This window comes from Temnothorax americanus, unplaced genomic scaffold (assembly GCF_048541705.1).
Source record: "Temnothorax americanus isolate GAGA-0224 unplaced genomic scaffold, ASM4854170v1 Scaffold50, whole genome shotgun sequence".
In the NCBI taxonomy this organism is placed as follows: Eukaryota; Metazoa; Arthropoda; class Insecta; order Hymenoptera; family Formicidae; genus Temnothorax; species Temnothorax americanus.
In genome coordinates this window covers 598,817-624,295 of record NW_027509658.1, presented here as the reverse complement: position 1 = coordinate 624,295, position 25,479 = coordinate 598,817, and the positions used below count along the sequence as shown (strand labels likewise).

Sequence of the window (25,479 nt, the reverse complement as noted above, 5' to 3'; positions counted from 1 at the left end):
ATATATATATAAATGTAGTATTATATTATTTTATATAATTTTATTTAATTATATAATAGTTATATTAATTTGTATAACTAAATTCAAACGAGCTATAGATATATATTCTATTTATTATATACATTATATAGATAGAGATATATTCTAAGATGATTAAGGAGGACTCTTTGATTTGTATATATTATTATTTTTTCTCATTGCTAATTTTATTAGAGAAAAGCGTAACTTAAGTCATGTAATTAAATATAATAAATCTTCCTTGTGTGCGAATATGATCTATGTCCCAGGGAGAAATGTTATAATCTGATAGAATTTATCAGTGACTTTATATTAACGATAATAGTCAATTATTATTATTAATAAAATCGTCTAGTTAAATTTATATTAATTTTTCACGCTCATCTATATTCTAATTTTATTTAATCTTGTACTATCTTTAATAATACTCATTCCTAAAAGTACATAGCATTCGAATAGCATTTCCTTAGCCAATTTATGAAAATTAAATATATATTATTTTTATATTAATCAGTATAAATTAATATATAGATATTTAATATTTATTAATTAATATGGATTGATTATAATTAAGAAGATTAAATACAGTAATAATAATGAGTGAAACTCGACCGTTTATATACTATCAATTAGGGAAAAATCCATGCCATTTAATACCTTGCCATTTAATACCATGCCATTTAATATACAATGCCGTTAATACAATGTGTATCATTTTTTACACTATTGTGTAAGTTAATAAGTTACAATATAATAGAATAACATTCAATACATAATAAAAGAAAACAACTTAATATATTTTTTATTACATTTAAATCAACATTATTATAAAATTAAATATACTCGCGTTTTTTTGTTAACTATTATTGGCTTTTTTTACTGTTTTAAAATGTATATATATTTTGCCATTCAGACCAAAGAAAGACTATACAAACTTTGTCTCTCTGTGTGTGTGTATGTATGTATGTGTGTGGAAACTTCCAGTAGGATTTTATCTCTCTCTTCCGTGCAGTCCTGTAAGTTCTCGGTCTGACGAAGAAACAGTTGATCAGTTTCTTCGTCATCTTTTTCTCCCTTTCTTTTTCGCCATCCCCCCCCTCTCTCTCTCTCTCTTTCTTACTCTATCTTTCTTTCTTTCTTTCCTTTTAACAACGCCAGGCAGTGGCCAACATATGATCGCATATATGAGACGACAGTGGCCGAGTCACGTTTAGGGCACCGACAGGGTAGTCAAGCGGCAGGGAATTCCCTTCGAATCTCTCCCTCCCTCCCCGCCCGTAATGGAGGCAGCCCCCACGGTAAGGGCTCACCTGCCGCCAGGTGTGACTCCCGGCTTGCTCGCCATCTGCATGAGGGGCTCGTGCCGTGCGCGGGGGCCGTTTCCTCTTTACTTTCCTCGTGCGAGCGCGTGATTAACACACGCACACACGTACGCGAAGAACCGTAAAACTTAGCACGCGACCACGTTCGTCGCAGGACATACGTCACGGGGAAACGAGCGTAGCGGCGGTTAACCGAGCATAGGGTTACCTCGGTCAAGTCGAATTCTCTGCTTCGCTCGAGCTGAATAGGAAGTATAAATAATGAAATATAATAATATAAGACGATAGAGCAAATTTAAATGAAAACTCATTTAACTTTAAAAGCATAACTGTAGAAATAGATTTTCTACAGTTTTCTTCTATCAACCAAGTAATAGTACATACATCCAAAATATTCTAAAATATACTTTACGAAAATGAAAATGTTTTCTCAAGTAATTTGATTTATTATAAAAAACTTAAATATTTTATTAATCTAATGAATTTAAGGGGTTACATATGTTTGACAGACCTAAAATTTGTCGAAATTAACGAATATTTTACCTACAATAAAAATTCATCAATTTTGACCTAGTTTTAAGACCTGTCAAATGTATGTAGCCTCGTAAAATAATATAATTAATCTCGGAATATATGTAAAATTGTCAAGCTTTTTTTCTAGTTATGAAGTATTTTAATAATAATGATGAAATATTGATAATGCTTCTTTCCACGTCTTTCTTAATATATTTCATTTTATTATTTCATATTTTCATCCATATACATTTATATACTATACGAGGATTTATTTATTTTATTTTAAATATTCCACAGATTGAATGATGAATTAGAATATGGAGACAGAATGAATTAATCAATGTTAGCACATTATAATATTGCGAAATATTCACGAATGACAAAATTCATGAATAAATGGAGGGGTAAAAATCACAGTGGTGTAAGTCAAATTTTTAAAAATATTTTTTCGTGTGCATAAATGCAATTTATGTATTGTATAGATTGCATCTATGCACCCGAGAAAAAAATTTAAAAAAATTTGACTTACACCATTATGACTTTACCTCTCCAAAAATACATGTATACATATTTTATATTTATTATAACATTTATTATAACATTTTATTATTCTGCACATTTGCACATAGGAACTTATTCTTATAATAAATTCTTTGTCAATTGATCTTATTGTCACATAACAAATAATAATCTGTCATATATAATTAAATTAGCTTTTGAACTTTACTCGCTTCAATCATATTCAGCCCCGATAGTAATGCTCATATCGTCGGAGATGATTTTCGTTTGGTGGTACCATCGATTCGTATCCAAGACGACTGTAATTGAAAATCACAATATATCAGCATTAATCAGAATGATGGAAAGAAATTGAAAACGCAGTATAGCGTGTGACAAAATTGAATTTATTAGCGCGGTCGCAATTATCTCAAATACTTCTTCTAAAGTTTCCTTATTTATATTTTCGAGAAAAAATTAAATCAATAATTTGATTTAAAGTATTGTTAAGCGAAATTAATCTTTTACCCCCGATCCAAGGACATAAATGGAGTATCCGCGTATCCCGAGGCGTATCCCGCATTTCAGCGTTAAATGCGTGACCGAGCAATTCTCAATTTGGAACAACATTGAATGCAACTGTCGATCAGAGCGCCACATTTAGCGCTAAACGCGGGGAAAGCAATTAATTTTGCAATTAATTCGATCATTATTTATTGGCATATATCGAATGGTTCTCACTTATCTCTCCGGTATGCACAATCACTTCCAGCCTCTTGCATGTGTAGTAACACTCCCGCGGCGGATCTAAAAGCCACAATTTTTCACCTTTTATCTGCGCCTGCCAGGACGGGTAGTCCACATCGTCCACCTTGAAAAATTTCATATTCTTGAAATATACGATTAATGACAGTCGTCTGTACACTTAACACACATACGTGTGTGCGCACATTTAAATATTAAATATATATATATATATATCTACATATCAATACAAATATACAGTTAAGAATAATATTTATATGTATATATATTTATTTAAGAAACATAATACAAAATAATTAATAATTCTCTATCAAAGTATGTTGTGCATGTCAATAAACAATTTTGACAGACATTGTTCTTCGTTTAAAAATGTCGTTATATGATTGTTATGTAATAAAATAAGCTTCATATAATTTTCTATAAAACCTACATGCATCGGTGCGCCATAGCCATTGCTTCCCATGAAAATCCAATCCGTTTTCGTGCTTTCGGCAGTGGCGGGAAGAAAATATGGTTTCTGGTAATGCTGCCTTAATATCATGCCGATTTTCTCGTCGCAATTGCTCCTGAGAGGAAGGAAACAACGAGATAGCGTTATAAAATAGAAGAATAAAATTAGAGAAAATTACAATAAATATTATTTTTTCCTTTCTGACAGTTTCATTGAGTTTTCGGAAACAGAAAATCAATCGGTCTCATCGAAATTTTCTATGGATAACCTTTCGATCGGCATGATACTGGAAATGATGTGATTTTCTTTATAATCCTATTTGCGAAATCGTACGCGAACGTTGGTAATTTGAGGGAACATCGGAAGCCGTGAAAATACTCGCAGGTAAGTATACTTTTAACTCGCGACAAGATACGGCGTAGAGTTTCTCAGAACCTAGAGCTCATCTTTTACGCTTTCTTTCTTTGCATAAAAAATATACACATAACTCGAAGCAATTTTAATGCAATATCTTTTTCTATTTTTTTTTCTATCTTTATCTTTTAAGGAAACTAGAAAAAAAAATTTTCGGAAAATATCTAAATAAAAAATGAAAAATGAAAACATCAAGTACTCATTACGAATTGCGACGACTCTCACCGCACGTCGCTTAAGCGCAGTTCTCTAAATGCTGTTTATTTTGAAATCATTTTTCCATCACCTAATATATTACATTAATCGATGCGGGAGACTCTGGACATAAGATAATGATACCGAGAAAATATTGTCATTAATAAAACACTTTCAACTTTCGCCATGTATGAGAACCGAGAGAATTAAGAGAAATAGAAATGAGAAGAGTATATCTAATTATCTAATTATTTTGTAATTATTTTCTTCTTCGTCCAATATTATATTAATCGAGCAGCGTACACCGAACGCCGAAGGAATAATATCGCGAGAATTATCATTAGCGAAATGCGCTTTTCGCTTTATCTATTTATAACAATTAAGGGGAGAGAAAAAGAAGAAGCGAATAAATTTAATAATATATCAATCGATATGGAGTAAAGCGGAGATAAGCTAATAATACAGATAAAATCGCCGATTAGCGAAATAATCCGCTTTCCACTTCTTTCGATTACAACAATTAAGGATGGACAAAAAGCCGACGGTTTATTTAGCGTAGCAAATCTCTCTAAAATATTAATAACGCGGGAAAATCAAATGTGCGATGAACACCGATGACACGCGTTTTTTTCAAAATTATTCATTATATTCAAAAATATTGTTCTCACGCGCGTTCCCACAGTTTTACCGATTCCCGGAATGTAAGGCGCGCGCCCGTGTTTTGCTTTGATTCGCTCGCTCGAGTCGCGCTTATGCCCCTCTCCGCGCCTATAGCTTCAGAGTAGTCGGAGCTCGGAATCGGAACGCGTCGGCGCGCGGGTCGCGCGTGTATGTCTCCAGTATCAATTTGTAATTCGCGCGCTCCCGCGCGCACACAACGGAGCCAGGCCTCTCATCCCCCCTGCCCTTATCCCCTCCCCCCTACGCTACCTTTCTACTTACGACCGACATATCAAGTGGCAATACCAGCAAACTAGTAGCACCCCTCTGACCTCTCAAGCAATAACCTACACAATCAGTGGACTAATCTGGCCATATTGCTCTCTGAAAAGAGGCAGGAGCCAATAAAAATAAAGAAGAAGAAGAAGAAGCGCGTGTATGCCTCTCTCTCTCTCTCTCTCTCTCTCTCTCTCTCTCTCTCCTTCGCGCGTCGAAATCGTGTCGAACGCGCGAATTGGGAATTTAGTGATCGGCCAGTTAATTGCGTGCGTGCGCGTCAATTACCATATATCGTCGCGATCGATGGCTCCGTCAATAGATATGTATGTATATTGTCCGCGAACGTCGCGTTTAGCTCCGACGCTCGCGCCGCCCGTTTCGGAATCGTTCAGATTCCAGTACCCCCTCCCGGTCGATCGATCCGTTTACTGGAACGCGGGATTTTCTCGGCGGATCTTCCGGCCGATCGAACGACTGACCGTCGAGCGATCGCGTAAGCATAATAATGTCCAGCGAGAATTCTTCCGAAGAGAGGTTACGCCTGAACGGTATAGCATCGCATCGGTGTGAAGTCGGGTAATCTTGCTGCTCGTTTGAATCTTGCCGTTAGCCCGCGCTAATCGTGTATGTCTGACGTCATGCGGGATGTATCTCATGCATATATATAATTACTTCGGTCATCGATTTCTTGCGGAATTTATTCGGACAAGGTGCGTCGCGAGCGCGATAAATGTATTATGCAATGATTTGGCGGCTTCCTGCGAGATTCCAAGGTTCCAATTCGCCTATAATGGGAAATCCGCTCCCGCACGTAAGTATAGTACATACATCACAACGATGTAGTGAATAAGAGTTTCGTTCTACGTAAGAATATATCGTGTTCGAATTACATTTCTTATGGAAATAAGTGTCGCATGTATTGCGAAAGCAAACATGTATTGAAAGTTGTAATTAGGCATTGGTCTGATAAAATTTTTCATTTGCGTTTGTCGGACAACTTTTCGATCTATTGTATATTCATAATTTTAATATTAAAGTATTTGAAGAATTAGCGTATATTATCATTTTACGATTTCAAGTTAGAATTCTAAAATGGACTTAACGTCGTCGTGAGTGATTATTTCGATCGTTGACACGTTTAATTCGAAAGAAAGTATCGTCGCGGATATTACATATTGTGACTGTTTCGTCAAGTGAACTCCGTGCGACCGTACATCGCTCGTGCAATGAAATTTCCACGGATCGATCACCTTCGGGCGAGTTAGTTAATACCCTCGGCAATAATTGGCCAGCGATTTCTACATTCGCCACGATCATTAGTCGTAGTTGATCTCTTGATTAAAACTGCAAAATTAATGCTATAATTAACGCTATCATTTGCATGTTAAAAATCCCTCTCGTCTCGTCGTATTTGAATTACGACGTTAAAACCAGACGAGCTATATAATTTGTGTCAGGTTTCAGGATAAAATTTTATTTATCCTGAAATTTAAATTTATTTATTTATAATTTCTACGTACCGCGTGTAATACGAAAAATATTTCAAGCGTCAGAAGATACATCCGTTGTGTGTAAAATATATAGATATTAAATGAATATTTTAAAATACCCGGTAAATAGAGTCCTGATATCCGACGCAAATTATGGATTATCTAAATTAATCTTTAGTCGTTAAATATCGTGTAAAACGAGCATGTGTGTGTATCTCGATAATACCGAGAAAAAGTATCGGCCGGGCGATCATCACATTGTACGTAATAGAGTTGACGAATTTTAGCATCCCTGCGCAATATCGGGGCCCTAGGCTGCACCTAATTAAAAATTCACCGCCGTAAAGAATAAACGGACAGTGTCACGTCGCGTTAATTAGCCGTGAATTTTTACACATTTTATCATACCTTTATTAAACTTGCGTTAATTAAATTCGCCGAAATTTGTCGCGCTACCGCGCGAGAGGTCGAGCGAGGTCCTACGCGATTGTTTAGAGCGTGTCGTTAATTAAGTACGTGTTCGTTCGAAAAAAAAATGGCATTCGCACCGGTCGCGATCGGCGAGTAGAGATTCATTTATTACAGACTACATGAGTTGTTTGTTTAATTTCGCCCTCGCGCGGCGCGATGATTCGATGCGCCCGTTGCGCAATAATAATTGGCACTCGCTTTGGCAATCGTCTCGCATTCGTCCTTCCCCCCCCCCCTCGGTGAATGGAACAACGGAAAAATGACAATTACGAATTGCCCGAGTAAAATGTCATTTATTCGCCGTCTGCGCACGGCAATTTTAAATTGATATTCTATAATTTCGATAATTATGCTTACCAGGACGCGCCGTGGAGGAATGCGGCAACGGCGGTGAGCGAATTCATATTTTACATTTGCGCGACTGATTTACCTCGCTCGCGATTATTTTAACGTCATTGCGAGCGCGATGGTTTTCCGATAATGAAATTAATAATTATTATAAAATTGCTTAAAAATAACGAACATTCGTTTATATATCAGAGCCGTAAGGAGCTCATAAAAAATTCGTTATTAATTCACTACCAATTTGAAAAATTTGTTACTGGAATTCCTCTCGTAATACTTTTCACGTTTTTAATTATTTTTTATCATTCAAGTTTCGAGAAAATTGCATTAATATATCGATTTTGTTACGTTGGAAAATCATATTATCACTTATCTCATTAATCTTCGTCTTTGCATGGAATTGAAAATCTAACGAGCTCATAAATTATCTCACGGATTCATAATCTCGATTAGCAATAGAATAATTTCGATCATTTCGAACTGAATATGAAACGCAGTTATCGAGGTTTCTCTAAAAATTATCCAGAAAGGATAAAAGATTTAATGATCGGAAATATACGCAGCATATATCGGGCATACCACGAAAAAGAGATTGTTCAACGACTCCCTCCGTCCCCCCTTACGCATTCAAGGATCGAATGCGAGTCCGAGTTACTTACCATCCGACGTACCAGGGCGTCGTGCCCTTTTCCATCATGGCTCGATCGGCGCTCATGTCGAAGACGTCCTGTAGACTCCGAAATTCCGTCTTGTACGGGAAAAACTGGCAACTCGCTTCCGCCCCGTCGTAGAGCGTTTTGAAAAACGAGAAGGAGAACACTTTAGGTGCCGTCCAGTTTGCCATTGCGTCGCTTATCACCACTGGTTTCCCTGAATACGCGTAGCTGGATTACAAGCAAAGTACAATCGTGGAGAGATATATACCGAATTATTAATCGCACGCACAGAGATATTATTGCTAGGTGTGTCGTAAATAAATAATAAAATTATAAACAGATGAAATTTTTCAGCAGGTTATGATTATGACAAATTAATTCTTAGAAAGATTATATAAGTTCTTTTCTTTTAAATAATGATGCGGTGCATTAATCTTCAAGAAAGCTCATTGTTAACAGCGTTAAGTAAACAAGTTAGTTAATAAAAGATAAGCAAATACTTTTTTATAAATTATATCTAAAATCGGGATTGACTTAATATATTTCATTATTGTTCAAGTAAATAAATTAACAAAGTTAATAATTATATTAGATTTTTATAAGCGATAATTGAGGCACAATTCGAAATATTTTAACAATGACCTTTATGTCGTATAAGTAAATTAATTGAGACTAAAAAAACTTTTTGTATGTCGTTACGGAGTGATATTCTGAAAATTCTGAGAATATCGCGCATAAATTACTGAGTTAACAAAATATGCGGGATGCGTTTTAATATACCGTTGTTCAAAGATCGTTGGATCGACGGCGGAGAGTTTGTCAACCTGTTGAACATCCTGGCAGATCGAACAGTCTTCCGGCGGTCGGAAAAGTTTTAGCATAAATGAGGGCGTCGTTATCCAGCACTGAAACAACGACTCACAGTTATCTGAGATTCACTCAGGTCTATAACTCTCTCGTAACAAAGATCCCCGTAACATTAATTCGCAATTAATGTCTGATAAAAATTGATTCTTTGTTTTGGATTGGATCTTTTATTCTTAGTCTCGCGATTTTGACCGACCAAATCTGAGTTTCGTCTTTTTGCCGTCTTAAGTATCACAAATTTATCTGGATAAGTAAAAACAGTCTGCGATCCGTGCTTTGTGACGTTTAATCGAGGGATTAATATACGAAATCTGCGTCGAGGAAGATATGCATCGCATCGAGATGTAGAAACGTAAATTGTCGAACAACGTAGAATTTGTCTCACCTTGCTGTATTGATACGTTAGCACATGAGTCCTCGCAAGTTGTACCGCGATCCACGTGGCGATCAGCAAGAAGAGCCACAGGTGCCTCGCGCGGACTTTTATCAGTTTCGTCGGTCTCAGTCGCGAACGGGCGCGAAGAAGCAGCCAGGCCTTAACTGGAAGTTTCAGGTCGTCTATTTTTCCCAATATCGCGCTCAGTTCCTTTCGCGCGACGTCCGTGGATTTTTTCGAAGAGTCCGCGCTGACCGCGTTATCACTTGTCGTATTTGTCATGACGAAACGACTCCGTATTTCAACAGAAGTGACGATGAATTAATGATCTGTATCTCTCTTTTTCACGAAAATTTTTGAATCTTAATTTTAAATTAACTTAACGAATTGATATATGTCTGATTAATTATAATTTTATAATCATATAAAATCTGACTAATTTGTAATTAATAATTTGGAACACGTGAATTACAGTTTGTAATTCTGTTGCTTCAGAAAATGGGTTTAAATCGAGATAAATGTCACGGTATATCACGCAAGATTTATTATAAAACGAAATCTTTTTTTTATTTTTACGCAACGATTACTTATTATGTATTCGAACGGCACCAGTAGTTGTGATGGCTAACGTAAAACTGGGACGCGGTCCTTACCTGCTGCTCCAGCGAGCCAAGCTCCCCTCTCACATTCACCCTCGTATGGGGGTGGCAACAGCAACGAGTTCACGGGGGTGTGAAACGAAAATCAGTGCCCATCGATCAGTGTCAATCGAGTCGCCGATTGGTTTCGATCGAATCGGTTTGGTGCAATAGGAAGTGGATTGTTTCGCGAGTGCTTAACCCACTTCTCTCTCTCTCTCTTTGTCCCTTTCATTCGATTTTCCTCTCGCGGAAACTTCGAAACTTTTTTTCGGAGATTTCTGGACGCGTGATTTCTTAATACTGAAAAAATGTAGATAGTTTGTGAAATGAATACTTGTTACTCTTGCTTAATTTCACGAAAAAAAATGTATAATAATTTAGGAGAAGATAAAAAACGATGGATTAAAAACAATTTAAAGATAATTTGAATTATAATGAAAATAAAAGAAAAAAGGACCAAGAGAGAGATTGAATTTATAAAGAACATCAGAGAGTCGATTTTGCCGATTAATTAATATTTCGCTATCGTGCGCCACATGAGCGCGCACAATATTTATACGAAAAGTAAGAAATAAAGAAAGAAATAAGGTTAAAGCCAAGGGAATTATGAGGTAAAAATTTTCCGCTTTTCCGTTTCATATGGGGGAACGTGGGCGCGACGCCTGTTATCTCGGGTTGCAGCCGGCCCCGCTCATCGAAGTGTACAGACTTCGCAGACTTAAAATACGATTGACCTACTTCACATTATTCCTTATACTTCGCAACCTGCCCGAACGACGCAGAATCTTCCCTTGTCGTGGAAGAAATACGTGAGAAGAATATATACCCGCTTTGGAAAAATATTTATTTAGAAAAATACATGTCTGCTTGAAACAATACTTTTATCCAACTGTTGCTTTCCGACCGTGCAAAAAGGGTTGTAAGCACGGATTTGGTATTATAATGAAGAGAAATAAGTCGGGGGCGAGAGTGAACACAAGCTAGAAAATTTATAGCAACTATCGCACTTAAGTCGCTTTTAATAAAATAAATTATTACAATTTACTTATTTGCGCGCGTGTGATATACATATATTTTTATTGATTTTTAATCGGGTAATAGACGAATTTTAACGTGGACTTTTTTTACCGCTCGTACTTGAACGTTTCACGAAGTTTTGCGAAAACCACCTCGCGGACCCGTGACTGTCAATCCGGCCGCACTTCGGCCGAAACTTTTCTTCGAAATTCGTTTTTCCGCGCGTGGAAACGGTACTTGCGAAACAATTTCGATGCGATTGGAAACGTGTGTGCGGGCGAGATTCGCTCGGGCGATACGCGAACGAGATTACGCGCGAGGAACGGATTTTACAATTGCAAATTGTCAATCCGCACGGCAATCCGCGTCTTAATTAACAATTAGCCCCGCGCCGAACCGGTTTCGTTCCGTGTGAGTTCGCCTTTTATGGAATAAAACCGCGCGCATCTGCCCTTACGTGCCCTTTTTTTCTCTCTCTTTTTTTTCGTGCCCGCTTCTTTCTTTTTCGTGTAAAAAGCGCGCGACGAGCGAATCGCACGCGAATCTTGTTATCTCGGCGACGAGGCGTACTCTTCCCAGACACGCAATAAAATCGCAATCGAAGGAACGAAAGTCAAAAATGCGATTACGTGCTCTACGAACGTTTAATCCCTTAAACTGCGCGTTCCCTTCGGCTTGCGATTCGACGAAAAATATATATTTCCGCAACGAGCCTCAATTACTTAAACACACAAGTCTTTGATAAGTTTTTTTTTATTTCTCGCGCTACGCTTTATTTCGTTTAAATGTTTAAAAGCTGGAAACGTTTTTCATTTTTTCGCACTCGTCGTTGATTAAAATTAAAAATAACATCTTTTTAAATTGTGTATTTAGAAAATATAAGAAATAAATTGTTAAAATGTATCAAAAAAATCACAAATAAAATTTAACAAATTTTGTGTATACAGGGTGTCCCATTTTAATTTAAACAGTTAAATATTTCAAAAAATATAGAATTCTATATATATATATATATATCTATTTTTTTCTGTTTAATAATAAATGAAGGAAATAGGGAGAAGAAGATTCGAGGGATAAAAAGACGCACGCGCACGTGTCAGCGCAATTTAATTCTTTAATTGTTGTCAGTCGGATTCGAAATACACTAGTCGATCTTTATTATAATTATTATTGTATATATGTGGTACTCTTTCGAGAGATATAAACAATACATAATACAACGACGAAATAATGACAACATCTGCCTCTTCTTTGTATAACCATCTTAAAAATTATACATACATACAATCCGTCAGTGGGAATCGCACTCGCAATTGAATCGCGTGTGAAACACATGTGAGTTAAATGAAAGCGATGATTTTTTTATCCCCAGCAAGTTTTTCCCCGGGGGATGAGACGAGGGAGAGGTTCGCTCGTTCTTTTTTTATTGTATTTTTCGCGGTGCAGACTTTTGCGCTCCCGTTATCGGAAGTGCAAAGTTACGTCAACAGTTCGCTGGAAACTGAATAATGATAGCGATAGATCGATCGTTGACGCGATTGTTGACGATTGAGCATCCTGATCGTGACATTTTGGAAACATATCGACAATCAGAATAGCATCGCCAGCATCGCCTCCTTAATGGTCCTAAGAAATATTATTATAGAAGGATTACGAAACTGACTGTACACTTACGTCAACTAAAGTGCTCGATATCATGATATTACGCGTCCAAAAAGAATCGTATTATTTTATTACGAAAGACATCCAGAATAAACGTAAACGGGATTTTTTCTTTCTTCTATAGGACTTTTGAGATCCTCGACTCGTAAACTTTTTCAATTAAGAAATTCTCAAGATTCTATACAAGACTTAAGATTTCTGGGTGTTCAAAAAATTTTTATGGATCTATAAATTTTTTTTTTCATTCTTAGTTATAGAAGATATTTTCCATTCTTGGCCTTTAGAGATCTACAAATCCCGCGCGTTCTAATTCTCGGAATTTTCGTTTCTTTCAGTAACAATTAAGTATAACAATAACTCGTTCGACAGCAGATTTTTTTGGACGCCGGTGTACGTAACGCAAAAATCTACAGCTATATGGAAGATCCTAATCGTCGCGCGCGATTAATCCTCTCCCTTCGCATCCCCTGCCCCCCATCGTCGCTCCGTAACGTTTTCATAATTAACACTAAACGCGTGATGGTAGGTGGTGAAGATGGTGATCATAATGGTGGTGATGGTGATGGTGGTGCGGTGATGGTGATGGTGAAGGTTATCTCTAATACATCTAAGATGCACACCCATGCTTATTTAATGCTCCGTTAATTTAAATACGTATGCAGCACAGTAGACTATCATTTTTCTATTCGTTAATGCACGTGTTACATGTGTGTAATGGTAATGCGTGTGAGTACGATTTTATTAATTTTTTTTTCTTTCTTCATTTCCGCCCCCTTTCTCCAACCCCCCTTTCGCCCTCTTCTCGCTCCCTGTTTGAGTTTAATAGACGGCCTCGTCGAGGGATCGTCGATCTACTTGTAGTAAGTCATCCCTCTCGCGATTGTTTTCCCCCTTTCTCAGTTAAAGTGGCGCGGCGGGTATTTCGCCCCCCGGATAATAATTCGACGTTTCCAAGTAGGGAAGTACAATGATTTTCGAGGCGACGGCGCCGTGGGTCGTCGTCGATCGTCGATCGCGCGCGTTTCGCGAAAGTGCACCGACGACGCACCGATCGAGGCCGGCAGTCTCTCTACCCTCTCTCCTTTTTTCTTCCTCCTTTCGACGTGTCGCGTAAGAATGCTTGCGGGGCGCGAGACGAGATGTATTATTCGGTCCTTCGTCCTGCCTGTCCGTTTTCTCTCTTTTTTTTTTCAGTCGCTAAAACGGGGATCGAAACCGATGTGAGTAATCTCCGCGAGATCAGATTTCTCCGCGCCTATGCCGGGACGCGTTGGAAAACGACCGACAACTTTTCCCGCCGTTTGTAGCGCCGGAAATTGAGATAACTCATCGAAATTACGACGATTCCCCTGAATCTCTTATTCCAAGATTCCAGAGGGTGAAACGATGATGACCGCGCGGGATTCATCCTTTTTTTTTCCTTTTTTCTTTTTTTCTTTCTTCTTTTAACGCTATCAGTCTTTTCAAACCGCCAGCGATTGACAGCGATCGCGATCGGTGAATGCGTGGGATGAGTCGATCGGGAAACGGGATGATGATGCGTGTGTCGTGAAAAATCGCGCTCGATCGAATAAAAAACCGTTCGGCGGAGAATCTCCTCCCGGGGTAAGGGAAAGGGGCCCCCGCCGAATTTATTGAGTATAGTGTCCCCTCGCTTTTAGGCCGACACGACGATTGTTCTTTTTTGCTTTTTTCGGGGAGGATCGGAGTCGTTACCGCGAAACCCCGCGAGTTCGCCGGTTTCCGATTATATTTCGTAGCAAAACAGGTCCGTGTGCCGGGTGTCGGAATTCGAGGCGACGAATAATCGGGCGTTCGGCTTAATTAGTTAGGTCGTTATTTCAAAATGTCGGAAATCGGGATCGACGCGGCGCTCAATTTCGACCCCTGCTCCTCCCCGCGCAGTTAAAATTCGCAGAAAATAACGCAGAACGTATACGAATAACAGGCGGTCGAGTCGATATACGTATATGGCCGAATATATGAATCGCGAGAAATAGACGCGGGAATAATAAATACCGGCGTATATCCGAATCGGTCGAATCGATTGGGCGAACTTGAGAACAAATTGGAGCCGTCGTAAACGAATGATATGTCACGTAGAATCGTAAAATTGCATAATCGCTACATACTTTGTGCATGATAAATATGATTTTCGATAACGGCGAACGTCGACAATTATCACTGCAATTCGATTTAATTTACCAGCAATTTATAAAATTTACAATTATTATTGACTGTATTATGATGGAAAATAAATATTCAGTGAATAATTGTCACAAACAGAAAAAATGTATAATAATTTCATTATTAAATAAATTAATATTCATTGATTAATGTTATTAAATTAATATTAAAGTTGAAAATATGAACGATGCGTGAGATGTAAGCGTATCAACTCCGCTTCTTGGCTAGAAAAACGATCGATATTAAAGTTCAACCACATCGAAAGAGGAGCGTACAAAAGTGTATCATGTTCTTCCCCATCGCATCGCACATCGGGGGGGAATCATAGGTCGCGATATCTATACGACGGGTCGATGGGATTATCGAAGATAGAGCGATTACGTGTATACAACATTGCGTGAATAAATTGCATATCCTCGTGATAACAATTATAGTCTCTCGCGTACGAAGATAATGACGAACGATTGCGAAACGAAGTTCCGTCGAAGGACTCTATACGGGGTGTCCGATGAAAGTCCGAGTGGACAGAAGATATACGACATTGAAAATGGTTAATCGTTAAGAGGATGATTAAAAATTCTTCAGTGTCTTTACGTGCGTCTTTTCGTTAAAAATTTATATTACAAGTCTCGCGAAGGATTCATAGCAAAGGTGTCAAAAGGTGAGTCGTCTACCCCGTATAAGCCGTGAGAAGGTGCGAAATGACTCGTATACGATTCCTAACGTCGCATAAAACTCGAACGATCTATCGCAACTGTGGACCGTGAATGAAAAGAGCGTCTTCGCGCCCTTGCGAACGGTTTTGTACAAACGTGAGTGATTTTTTTCACGTACTATATAGGTGCAAGCACCTGCAGTGCCGCGGGGCCCAACAATCGGATCCTTTTCTCAGACGAAACGCAGCGGCGCAAGATAAAAACGAGTAATTATTAAAAATCCACTCTCCGGACCCCTTCTCCTGCCGTTTAATCCACATGCCGCCGGGTGTTTAATGACACGAACGGTCGATACAGCCGGAAAATAGACGCGACATAATGATTCGCTGCTATTCCGGTGTGACTGTAAATGAATTTTTCAACACCCCGCGAACAGTATATAGTCATTAAAACCATTATCGTGTCCCACTCTCTCCGTTTTTATCCAGGTTGTTAGATAATCGGTCGATACAGCCGAAAAGTAGACGTGACAACAAATCGATACTCTTCCGGTTGACTTTTTAAACATCTTGTTTTTCTTATCAACCCCTTACTGCCCGTTGATTGTGCGCGCAGGCGTCACTTTTGGAAATTGATTTTTCTCGCAAGTATAATTTCGGACATTAAGGAGCTCGCAGAGTTCCGTTCAACCGCTGTTTTCCTGAGTAATATATAATAATATAATTGTATCGTTACAATTAAATCGCGCAACATTTTGCGCTGCGGCGTAGGCGAATATATCTGGCAGCTTGCGGTGTGTGTGTGTGTGTGTGTGTGTGTGTGTGTGTGTGTGTGTGTGTGTGTGTGTGTGTGTGTGTGTGTGTGTGTGTGTGTGTATGTGTTGCGGCTCTCTCAACAACTCAATATTATATACTAAAATATGTAATATGTTCTCTCAATAACACGCCGGCTCCTTTAAAGATCTCAATATACTATATCTAATATATAATATCAACTTTCTCTCTCAGCGTCGTCGTAGTGTATCAAGTATATATAATAATTTAATAACTACAGCCGAGCTGTGTCAATTCAAAAGACATCCGATTGTTAGGTCCGCGCGAGTGAATGCGTATGATACAGTGACGCGAGGGGGTGCCAAGATGCGCCTAGTGTTGCCTCCACCCTTCTTCGAGGCCCGCTCTTCCGCGTCGAAAGGGTCGCCCCGCTTTGTGAATGTTATAATTAACACCGACAGTGGTATCGTACGAAGTTAGACCGCGTCCTTACTCCTTCGCAACTTCTGCAATACGTAATTAAAAATAAAAGGCAACAGAATTAATGTTTATGGTGATTTTTCCTTCTGAAAAATGTAGGATTTGAGATTCTTCAATTTATTTTTTTCTTCCAAAGCAGAATGATTACTTTTTCCATGCTACTGTCTAATTATGATTTGTAAAATCTAATTATAGTTTATAGATAGAATGTTGTAAAAATGAAAAAATTAGATTTAATCACTTGGCGAAAAGTGTTACGGGAATTATTATACCCAGTGATACCACTGCCGGGTTAAGTGATAAACTATATCGTTCGTCGCGCATTTGTATAAATTCTACATTTTCGTCGCTTTTCGCCTCGGCTACGCCGACCCTGAGGTGCGGAAATCTACCTCACTTTTAATACACGTCGAGCGCTTCCGCTCGACGCGCGACGTCTTTTTACATCCTTATAAAATCGCCGGGAAACAGTTTTTTCTACATATACGCCCTCCGAAGCTGCCGCCGCTTCCTCCCTTCGTTCTTCTTCCGTGTCTCTCTGCTTTGTAGAAAATTATAAACACCGGAGTTACGCGGGACAGTATAGTGTACACACACAAAGAATGAAAAGCGGATATCAAAACCTCGGTCTAGTCGCGTCGATCGATCAGATAAATCGTGATCGCTGTGATCTCGGAAGGTCTCGCGGTGCTGTCGAAGCCCGAAAATTGAATTTCGGGAAAGGCCTCGGCGCCCCACACTGGGAAAAAACCCAAGAGAATCTCGAGTGTCGTAACATGGTATATATATTAATATGTACATTAAAATACTCGACATACGTTTACTTGACCGCGACAAATAGCCGCGGGCAGCAGCTATTAATCAAGTATCTCCGTCGCCCATTTCGAATTTCGGCCTGTGAGAAATTAACGTCGCGATTAATACGCAACGCGTTGGCGATGATGGCCACCGCGGACGCAAACATCGCGTCGACTTTGGAAACGTCCCTCGAAAATCCCCGCATCGATTAATCTCCTCGTCGGCGCATCCACGACAGGCGCCCCCATTCAGGGCGTCTAAAATGCGACTAACTCGCGGATTTTGCACAGCACGGTGTAGTATCAAAATTCATAGAAACGATGAGGTCACTCGGTGCCAGTATAAAATTCTACAAAAAACACGAGGTCCAAAAGTTGCGCGCCGCCGAGGAGACAGATCTGCGTTCGCTTCGTATTTGCATTAATCCTTTCCTCGAGATTTTCGGACACTCGAGAGTGCACGCGAGACTTCTCGCCAGTCGTCGGGATTGTTCGTTGCCTCGATCGTAAAGATGCACAGGAATGTTATAGTTTGATTAGCAAGTTCGATAAATAATTTCCGTGTTATTCCGATTTATAACAATTTAACGATGTCAATGACAACCTTTTAATTAATAATTTCCGTTTCCATGTTCAGATCGATGTAAATTTTAGTACAAAAATTGCTGATTATTCTCTAAATAGAAATCAATAGTCTGAATAACATGAAACCCCAAACAAGCTGGAAATTTCTGCTTTACACCTTGCACGTAGTTTTATTCGAACTATATCGAATTTAGGCACCTTAAAACCGAAGCACCTTGAAATTTCAGAAACCGGCGGGGAACTAAATGTGCGGATACAAGCAACGAGTCCCGACGAGATCGATCGACCTCGAGATCGCGACCTCGTGTCGCTCGCCAAATGGTCCAAAATCTTCTAAGGATCGCGCCAGTACCGCGCAATAACACTACGGCGCTTACTAAAATCACGCTTGTGTTTATCACGAGCGCAACGGATCTGCTAGCCAGTCCGAGCGAGCGATAAGCTCGAAGGTTTCCTTTCCTCCCTCACCCTTAACCGGCGAGAGAAAGAGAGAGAGAGAGACATCAGTCAACTCGTTCGAGTGCAATTTCACACAGTCTCTCGTTAATTCGCGTGACAATTTAACGCGACATCCGTGCCGAGATGGAAATGATCGTATGGAGAGTTGCCGCTGGATATTGTTCTCGACGAAGTCCAGATCGTTCGTTCGGCGATCAAATCTCGTCGAGCAAAGAAAAAAAAAAGAGTGAAAATCCTAAAAAGATCGTGTAAAAAAAAAAAATTGTTAACCGGCAATACTTTTCGAAAAATAAGAGCGATATATTTCAGGTAATGCCTTATAGAAGCTAAAAAATGTACAAGTTCGAGCGAGGAAAATGCGCGGTGAATATAAAAATAATAAATTAAATGGTCTTCCGTCTTCCTTCGCCAAATTTTATCCGTTTTCTTAAATTCTACAAAAGGGGAAGGATGCTAATTTCTAGAGATAGCGTCTTCAAAGAAACGGAAAGCAACGTGAAAAGTAAGCGGCTTACACATTATACCAAATAACTAAAATAGATATATAGTTATTTTCGAGTAACGCACCGCGTCGTCTCTCTTTCTAAAAATTTGCATATTACAGAGGCTGCTAGGTGAAAATCCTCGTAGAAAATGTCGCGCGGCAAAATAAAAACACTGTAAAAAAAAAAGGAATTAAATACGCGAAAGTCAGTTTTTCCAGGACTCACACCAGCATTTCCATTTCTAGGTATCACGGATGATCTAATCCAAGTTTCTCTGCGCTCAATTCCCCTCGAGAACGTCGCCACGGAATAAAGTGAGTGGTACGTGATAGAATAACGCTTTTTTACACAGCCGTCCGATTGGCGACGATCGTCCACCTTAACAAAACCAATCGAACTCGTCGCGCGATCGACGATAATGAAGGCTGAATTCGACGTCGCGTTATCGCGCGCCGTCAATTTTTAAGACTACAATCCGGATGGTAAATTTTTATGTCTAAATTACGTAATGTAAATTTTTCTGCCTTTCCATGCCTTTGCATGTAGTAATAATGTACCACATTTTGTATAAATAGATAATATATCGAGTTTAAGTTTCAGCTAATTTTTGAAATCTATGATTCTATTCTTATATTTGCGTTTCCGAAATTTATGTTTAATCTCCTTTGACGATGAAATATAATCTCGAAGGTTTCACGGATAGACGATCGTCGTCGGGGTCTTCTCACGGAGAACAGCCATTGTTCCATCGCGTGTTCCTCTCTGATCAACTGTCATAATATTACTTTTAAGAAATAGAGAACAGGGATATATATATATTTTATATCTATAATATGTATCGGCTAATATATATATATATATGTATATATATTAATATGTCACCTCTTGTAACCATCGAATAACGTTAACACACACAAAAAACACATACATTTTCTCTCTTTCTCTCATTTCGCTAGATTGGGTTCTCTTGCCATACGCGTTCCATAGGCTCGACGTACATTGGTCTCGCAGCTCGCTAATTGTAATCTATGTAATTGTGTCATATAGCAATAGAGTAAATGGCTCTAAGGCGCCGCGCCGATCAACCGCGGATTGCGTTTTTAGGACAAAACGTCGACTAAAGGTGGAGACCCACCTTTATTACGTGAGCTCGGATCTTATTGTATATTGCACTATAAACAATAATAGCGAAGCATCGATGTTAATAGCATGACACTGATTGTTATTGTTAGTCATTAGTGTTGTTTCATTGATTTTATACAGAGATACAATGTTTTTATTTGCTCGCATTTGTCGAGCGATCCATATAATATTTTATTCATTCAGTTATTCTATAAATTATTACACCATGTAAATATCACGCTTCTCTTAAATAAAAATATACAAAATAGCATATACGTGCGCGTATATAAAAAAGTAAAATGTAAAAAATAAAATATACCTTTCTAATTTATACTTTTCTACTTAAAAATAAATCATGCTCCTCTAAAAAATTCCCCCTTTAAAAAACGTCGAATGGTTTAAATTACAACTTTCCTCCTTGCGTTGTCCGGATATATAAATCCAGGGTGTAGTCGTGTCCATTCAACAGTACAATACTACCGTGGTGAGACATGAGCTCGCGTGTACACGATGATGCGTCTCCACCTCGACACGCGCACTTTCGTTCGTACGTTTTGCGCACACGGACAGGATTCACGCGTACCACAAAAGTTAAAAGTATACTCCCTAAAGTCACACACGTTGCAACAGTGCAGCAGCTCGTATAATAAATCAGCATCCTTGTGCCACACCCACAGCCTCAGAAGTTTACATTAATACAGTCATATGCTAAATTCTACGCCAATGTGTCGCCAGTGTATATATAATATATATGTATATATAATGTATATAATTATATATAATTATATATAATATATTTATTTATATTTATATGCTCATGTGTGTGTGTGTCTCCTTGAATATTGATAATGAGCGCATGCACGCGCGCGACGATTGGTGGGTATCCAAGTATTACAAAGAAGCAAGTGCAACTCTCTCTTATAGTGGTAACGGGATTAAAAACTGGCTCTTATGATATTTCTCCGCTAACAGAAGTATATGTACAGATTTTTTTTCTATTCGTTTGAATTGAATGCCATTTCTCCGAGGATTGTAAGGTCTTCTCTGTATCGTTTGACGAACTTAAATCCACGAATACTTATAATAACTCGTCGAATAGTTTGTCATCGTCATAATTATGATAATTATCAATTTAATAATTTTAATAATATCGAACACAGAATATTATTAAAATTATTAAATTGATAATTATCATAATTATGACGATGACAAACTATTCGACGAGTTATTATAAGTATTCGTGGATTTAAGTTCGTCAAACGATACAGAGAAGACCTTACAATCCTCGGAGAAATGGCATTCAATTAAATTTTATTTAATTGTCTATCGTACATTCCATCCAAAGAAAAACAAATATTACACATATATATATCTAAATATAATTATGTATATTTATAATATGTAAGATTAATCTTGATATAATTAATTGATATATAAAATTAATTAATGATTATATATTATTAACGGTAAATGTTTACAATTAGCACCCCACCTCCGATGACCTTGACCTTGACATATGTTGTCAAGGTCACCCTTCTGAGGGACCTTCAGAAAGTTTTAGTCGGGGGTCGCTTCTTATTAAAAAGTTATAAACAAAAAAAGTTTGAAAAATATAGCAGCTATTTTGAGTATTGAAAGGCATAAATGACTAATATATATGTCGAAATAGTTCACGCATACACTTTTCACGCGAGACGAGTTGTTACATAGGTTCGTGTGTGTGTGCCCTGCTTTAACAAAAATCACAACTTCTATAAAGCAGGGCACACACATACGTGTGTGTGCGCCCTGCTTTAACGAAAATCACAACTTTTATAAAGCAGGGCACACACATACGTGTGTATGCCCTGCTTTAACAAAAATCACAACTTCTATAAAGCTGGGCACCACACGTGTATATGCCCTGTTTTAACGAAAATCATATCTTCTATAAAGCAAGGCATACACATACGTGTGTATGCCCTGCTTTAAGCAGATATTTTGTATACAATAAACGAGCTTGTAAAGCGCGCCACGAACCTATGTAACAACTCGTCTCGCGTGAGTCAAACTTTTTTTGTTTATAACTTTTTAATAAGAAGCGACCACCGACTAAAACATTCTGAACGTCACTCAGGAGGGTGACCTTGACAACATATGTCAAGGTCAAGGTCATCGGAGGTAGGGCCTCAATTATAAACATTTACTTTATTAACATTTACAATATAATTAATGATATATAATTAGTTAATTTTATATATTATATAATAATATATAAAATTATATATATGTATATATATGTGTGTATTTCCTTTGTATTATATATATATATATATATATATATTTCCATTAATTTATTCAGTTGCAAAATCATGGGTGATCCTTTCTTTAAGTCGCCATGGCGCTTCTTCGCCTTTACTTATTTATAATACTTACATAGACACACCTAACTTATTATTAGCACAGTACTTCGCGATGATCGGTATACGCTCGCGCTTTTGCCGCCGCTAATACCATCTTAAAATATATATACTTAGGGGGTATGTGTGTGTACATGTATACGTATACATGCGCGTATATATGTGCCGTGTCTATAATATATTAATACGCAGACATATATATGTATATATTAATTTAGATTTGTGCCATGAAGATATTAGAGCCATTAGTGCGACTACTGCTGCGGATGTGGTTGGACGTCGCTCTCTCTCTCTCTCTCTCTCTCTCTCTCTCTCTCTCTCTCTCTCTCTCTCTCTCTCTCTCTCTCTCTCTTTCTTCCTCTCTCGCACTGATAACTATTATCATATATCAAGATTGCAGGTGCGTGCATCTGCAAGTGCGTTCTCGCCTTTGCTGGATCTACTCGGTGGGCACGACTCGTTCCGCTGCCTTTCCCTCCTCGCTACCGATCTCGATCTTTATTATCCCGACGATGAGATTCTCGGACTTCGATAAAAATGCGTCAAGGTCGGCCGGAGCTCTTCTCAATTCATGTGTACTTAATCGAAGTGTACCAAAGACGTTTCGATTATATATCTTAGGCGCGCCCCTTTGATCTCGACCCCTTTCTTCTTTCCCGGTTATTTAAAGTTCGTGCCGTTATAACGCGCCGCTCGTACGCTGTGTGACGCTGGAGAGACCGTGGAAAAAGAGTTTTTCTCGCGTCGTCAAAACTAAGGCAGGACGCGCATCGTTTCGCGCATTATCCCGGCGAGCGTGATCGAGATCGGTTGGGTTTTTTCCAGCACGATTTTCAGCTTCCGCTCCCATTTTTGAATCCGATCTTTTAATCCACTCGTCGCGTTAGTAGCGTATCCTCACTCGGAGTACCGGAAGGGATACATCGTTTTTCCGTTCCTCCACTTGTTGATCCGTCAATCCGCTCGTTCGTTTCATCATCGGTCCATTTATCCCCTGTCAGCTGCCGTTTCTATATACATCCTCGTTCGTAGTCTCAAGTAGATCAATATACACTTCGTCCTCGTTCTCCGACTTGAAAGCTGCCTGTCTTTATCACCCTATAGCTTCACATTCAGCTGCCATTCGTCCGATTAGCTCGACGTAGTTAACTTTCCGCATTCTTCTCTTCAAGATTCTTCCTAATATCATAATATGGACGTCTGTTTCCAATGGTAAAGCGTAATGTCTGATCGCCCTTCCGCCTCTAGCCGTGGCTCGGAAGTGGTGCGCGTCGCGTAATTCTTCGATACCTAATAATACTTTCGCGCGTATTCTCTCGACAATACTCCGAGTACAAACCGAATACTCGAATACTTTCCTTCTATCTCGGATCATCAACGATTTTCCGAATTTCTATGCTTCCCACATTTTCCAATATAATCGCTATATTCTCGATATTCTCCCTCTGTCTTAACACTCTGCGACAAACGTTTCCTTTAACTCGCTCTACATCCAGCTAACTCGACCACGTCACCAACCGGCGATCTCGGGGCCCAAATAAATTACAACGGGTGTCCGTCTTGCGCTCCCTTACGTCGTCATCGAGCAGAATCTGCGTCCCGGGGATTTTTAAGTCGAGAAGTCTTCCTCAGATCTCTCGTTCACCTTCGACCCTCCGAGATCCCGCGCAGGAGTCATTTCGCATCTCGAGGCGGGGGGATGCGAGAGACACGACGTCCTCCTCCCGTCACATCTCCGCTACATGGACAGACACGGAGATGAAGACAAAGGCGGCGGCCGCTCGACGCGGCCGTGGGACACGACGAGGCCGTGGTTCCTGGCGAGGTCCTCCCGGCGGTCCCGCGTAGGACCCGCTCGTAGGACCCGTTATACCCAGGAGTCGCCGGCGGCGGCGGAGGCGGCGGCGGTCGAGCTCGGCGGCGGCACTTGGTTCGCCACCGTCGCCGCCACCGACGTGGCGCCGGTACCGTCCGGCACCATCCCGACGCCGTCCGGCACCCACTGGCCGCCTCCACCGCCGCCGCCTGGTCCAGCTATGCCGCCGCCGCCCCCAGGTATCGCGGCACCGCCACCGGCCTGACCCACCTGGCCACCCTGGCCCACCCCCAGCTCGTACTGCCGCTTCTTTTTCTTCTCCAAGTTAACTTGCGCGTAGAGCGGCTCACCGGGTTTCGGTTGCTGCAACACACACACAAGCCAACGGTTAGCCAACTGGTGGTCGCGCGTCTCTCTTGCAAGGGGGGGTGGGCGAGGGTGGGGGGAGAACCGCGCGGCGCCTCGGCCCTTCGGAAACGCTGAAAGAAGCTTAGACACTTTTGGGGGTGATGTTTCACGCACACTGTACCCTCGATTGTCCAGATATTCGCAACTTGCTGATGGGACAATAACAATAATTGCTACATGTAAATGCAAAACATTTTTAGAGATATTTAAATAATTTTTTAAAAAACATGTATATTATTGAAAAAATTACTTTTAGAGTAATTTTTGTTTGTGTCTCATAAACCGCAGGATGTCACTTGCATCCTGTTTTTTATCTTTGCAATTACTTCCTGTATTCCGGATAATCGAGAGTACACTGTAACGTGTTGGCAAAACCACGAAGAAGATGTGATATGTTTGGCCTTTATTTGCAATCAGGTATATAGGCTATCTAATATACATATTTTCAAGTAATCGTTCTCTTTTGTTACATTTTAGTATCTCGGCTAAATACAGAATATATAAATATTCCGACGGTGACGTGAGTAATTCGTATCTGAAATACACATGATATAAAGACGCATATGAAATCGCGTGTATTGTGTATACGTGTGTATATGTGTACGCTACAAAATTATACATAATATTTAACCTGTGCACAGGTTCCTTCCTGCGACCACAGCATGTGAA

At 39.4% G+C, this 25,479-nt stretch overlaps 2 protein-coding genes and 1 long non-coding RNA gene across 12 annotated transcripts in view; 1 reads left to right on the top strand and 2 right to left on the bottom strand.

Moving 5' to 3' along the window:
- Positions 1-560: 560 nt before the first annotated feature.
- LOC143904355 (uncharacterized) lies at positions 561-9,974 on the bottom strand. Its single transcript, XM_077418976.1, has 6 exons — positions 9,333-9,974; positions 8,861-8,985; positions 8,084-8,308; positions 3,550-3,685; positions 3,096-3,225; positions 561-2,674 (listed from the first exon to the last, which is right to left on the bottom strand). Exons 1-6 carry the CDS (start codon positions 9,603-9,605, stop codon positions 2,589-2,591), a joined length of 975 nt encoding a protein of 324 aa, XP_077275102.1. The 5' UTR covers positions 9,606-9,974; the 3' UTR covers positions 561-2,588.
- LOC143904356 (uncharacterized) overlaps positions 5,112-25,479 on the top strand; it is a 57,178-nt gene continuing 36,810 nt past the window's right edge. Inside the window, exons 1-2 of the long non-coding RNA XR_013258895.1 lie at positions 5,112-5,929; positions 19,311-19,386. This is a non-coding gene — a long non-coding RNA (uncharacterized LOC143904356). The remainder of the gene's footprint in view (positions 5,930-19,310; positions 19,387-25,479) is intronic.
- The window catches only part of P120ctn (adherens junction protein p120), a 51,216-nt gene continuing 37,814 nt past the window's right edge, over positions 12,078-25,479 (bottom strand). For all 10 annotated transcript variants that reach the window (XM_077418964.1, XM_077418965.1, XM_077418971.1 and 7 more), the window contains one exon: positions 12,078-24,765. In XM_077418964.1, coding sequence (XP_077275090.1) covers positions 24,454-24,765 — 312 coding nt within the window. In that variant the 3' untranslated portion in view covers positions 12,078-24,453. The remainder of the gene's footprint in view (positions 24,766-25,479) is intronic.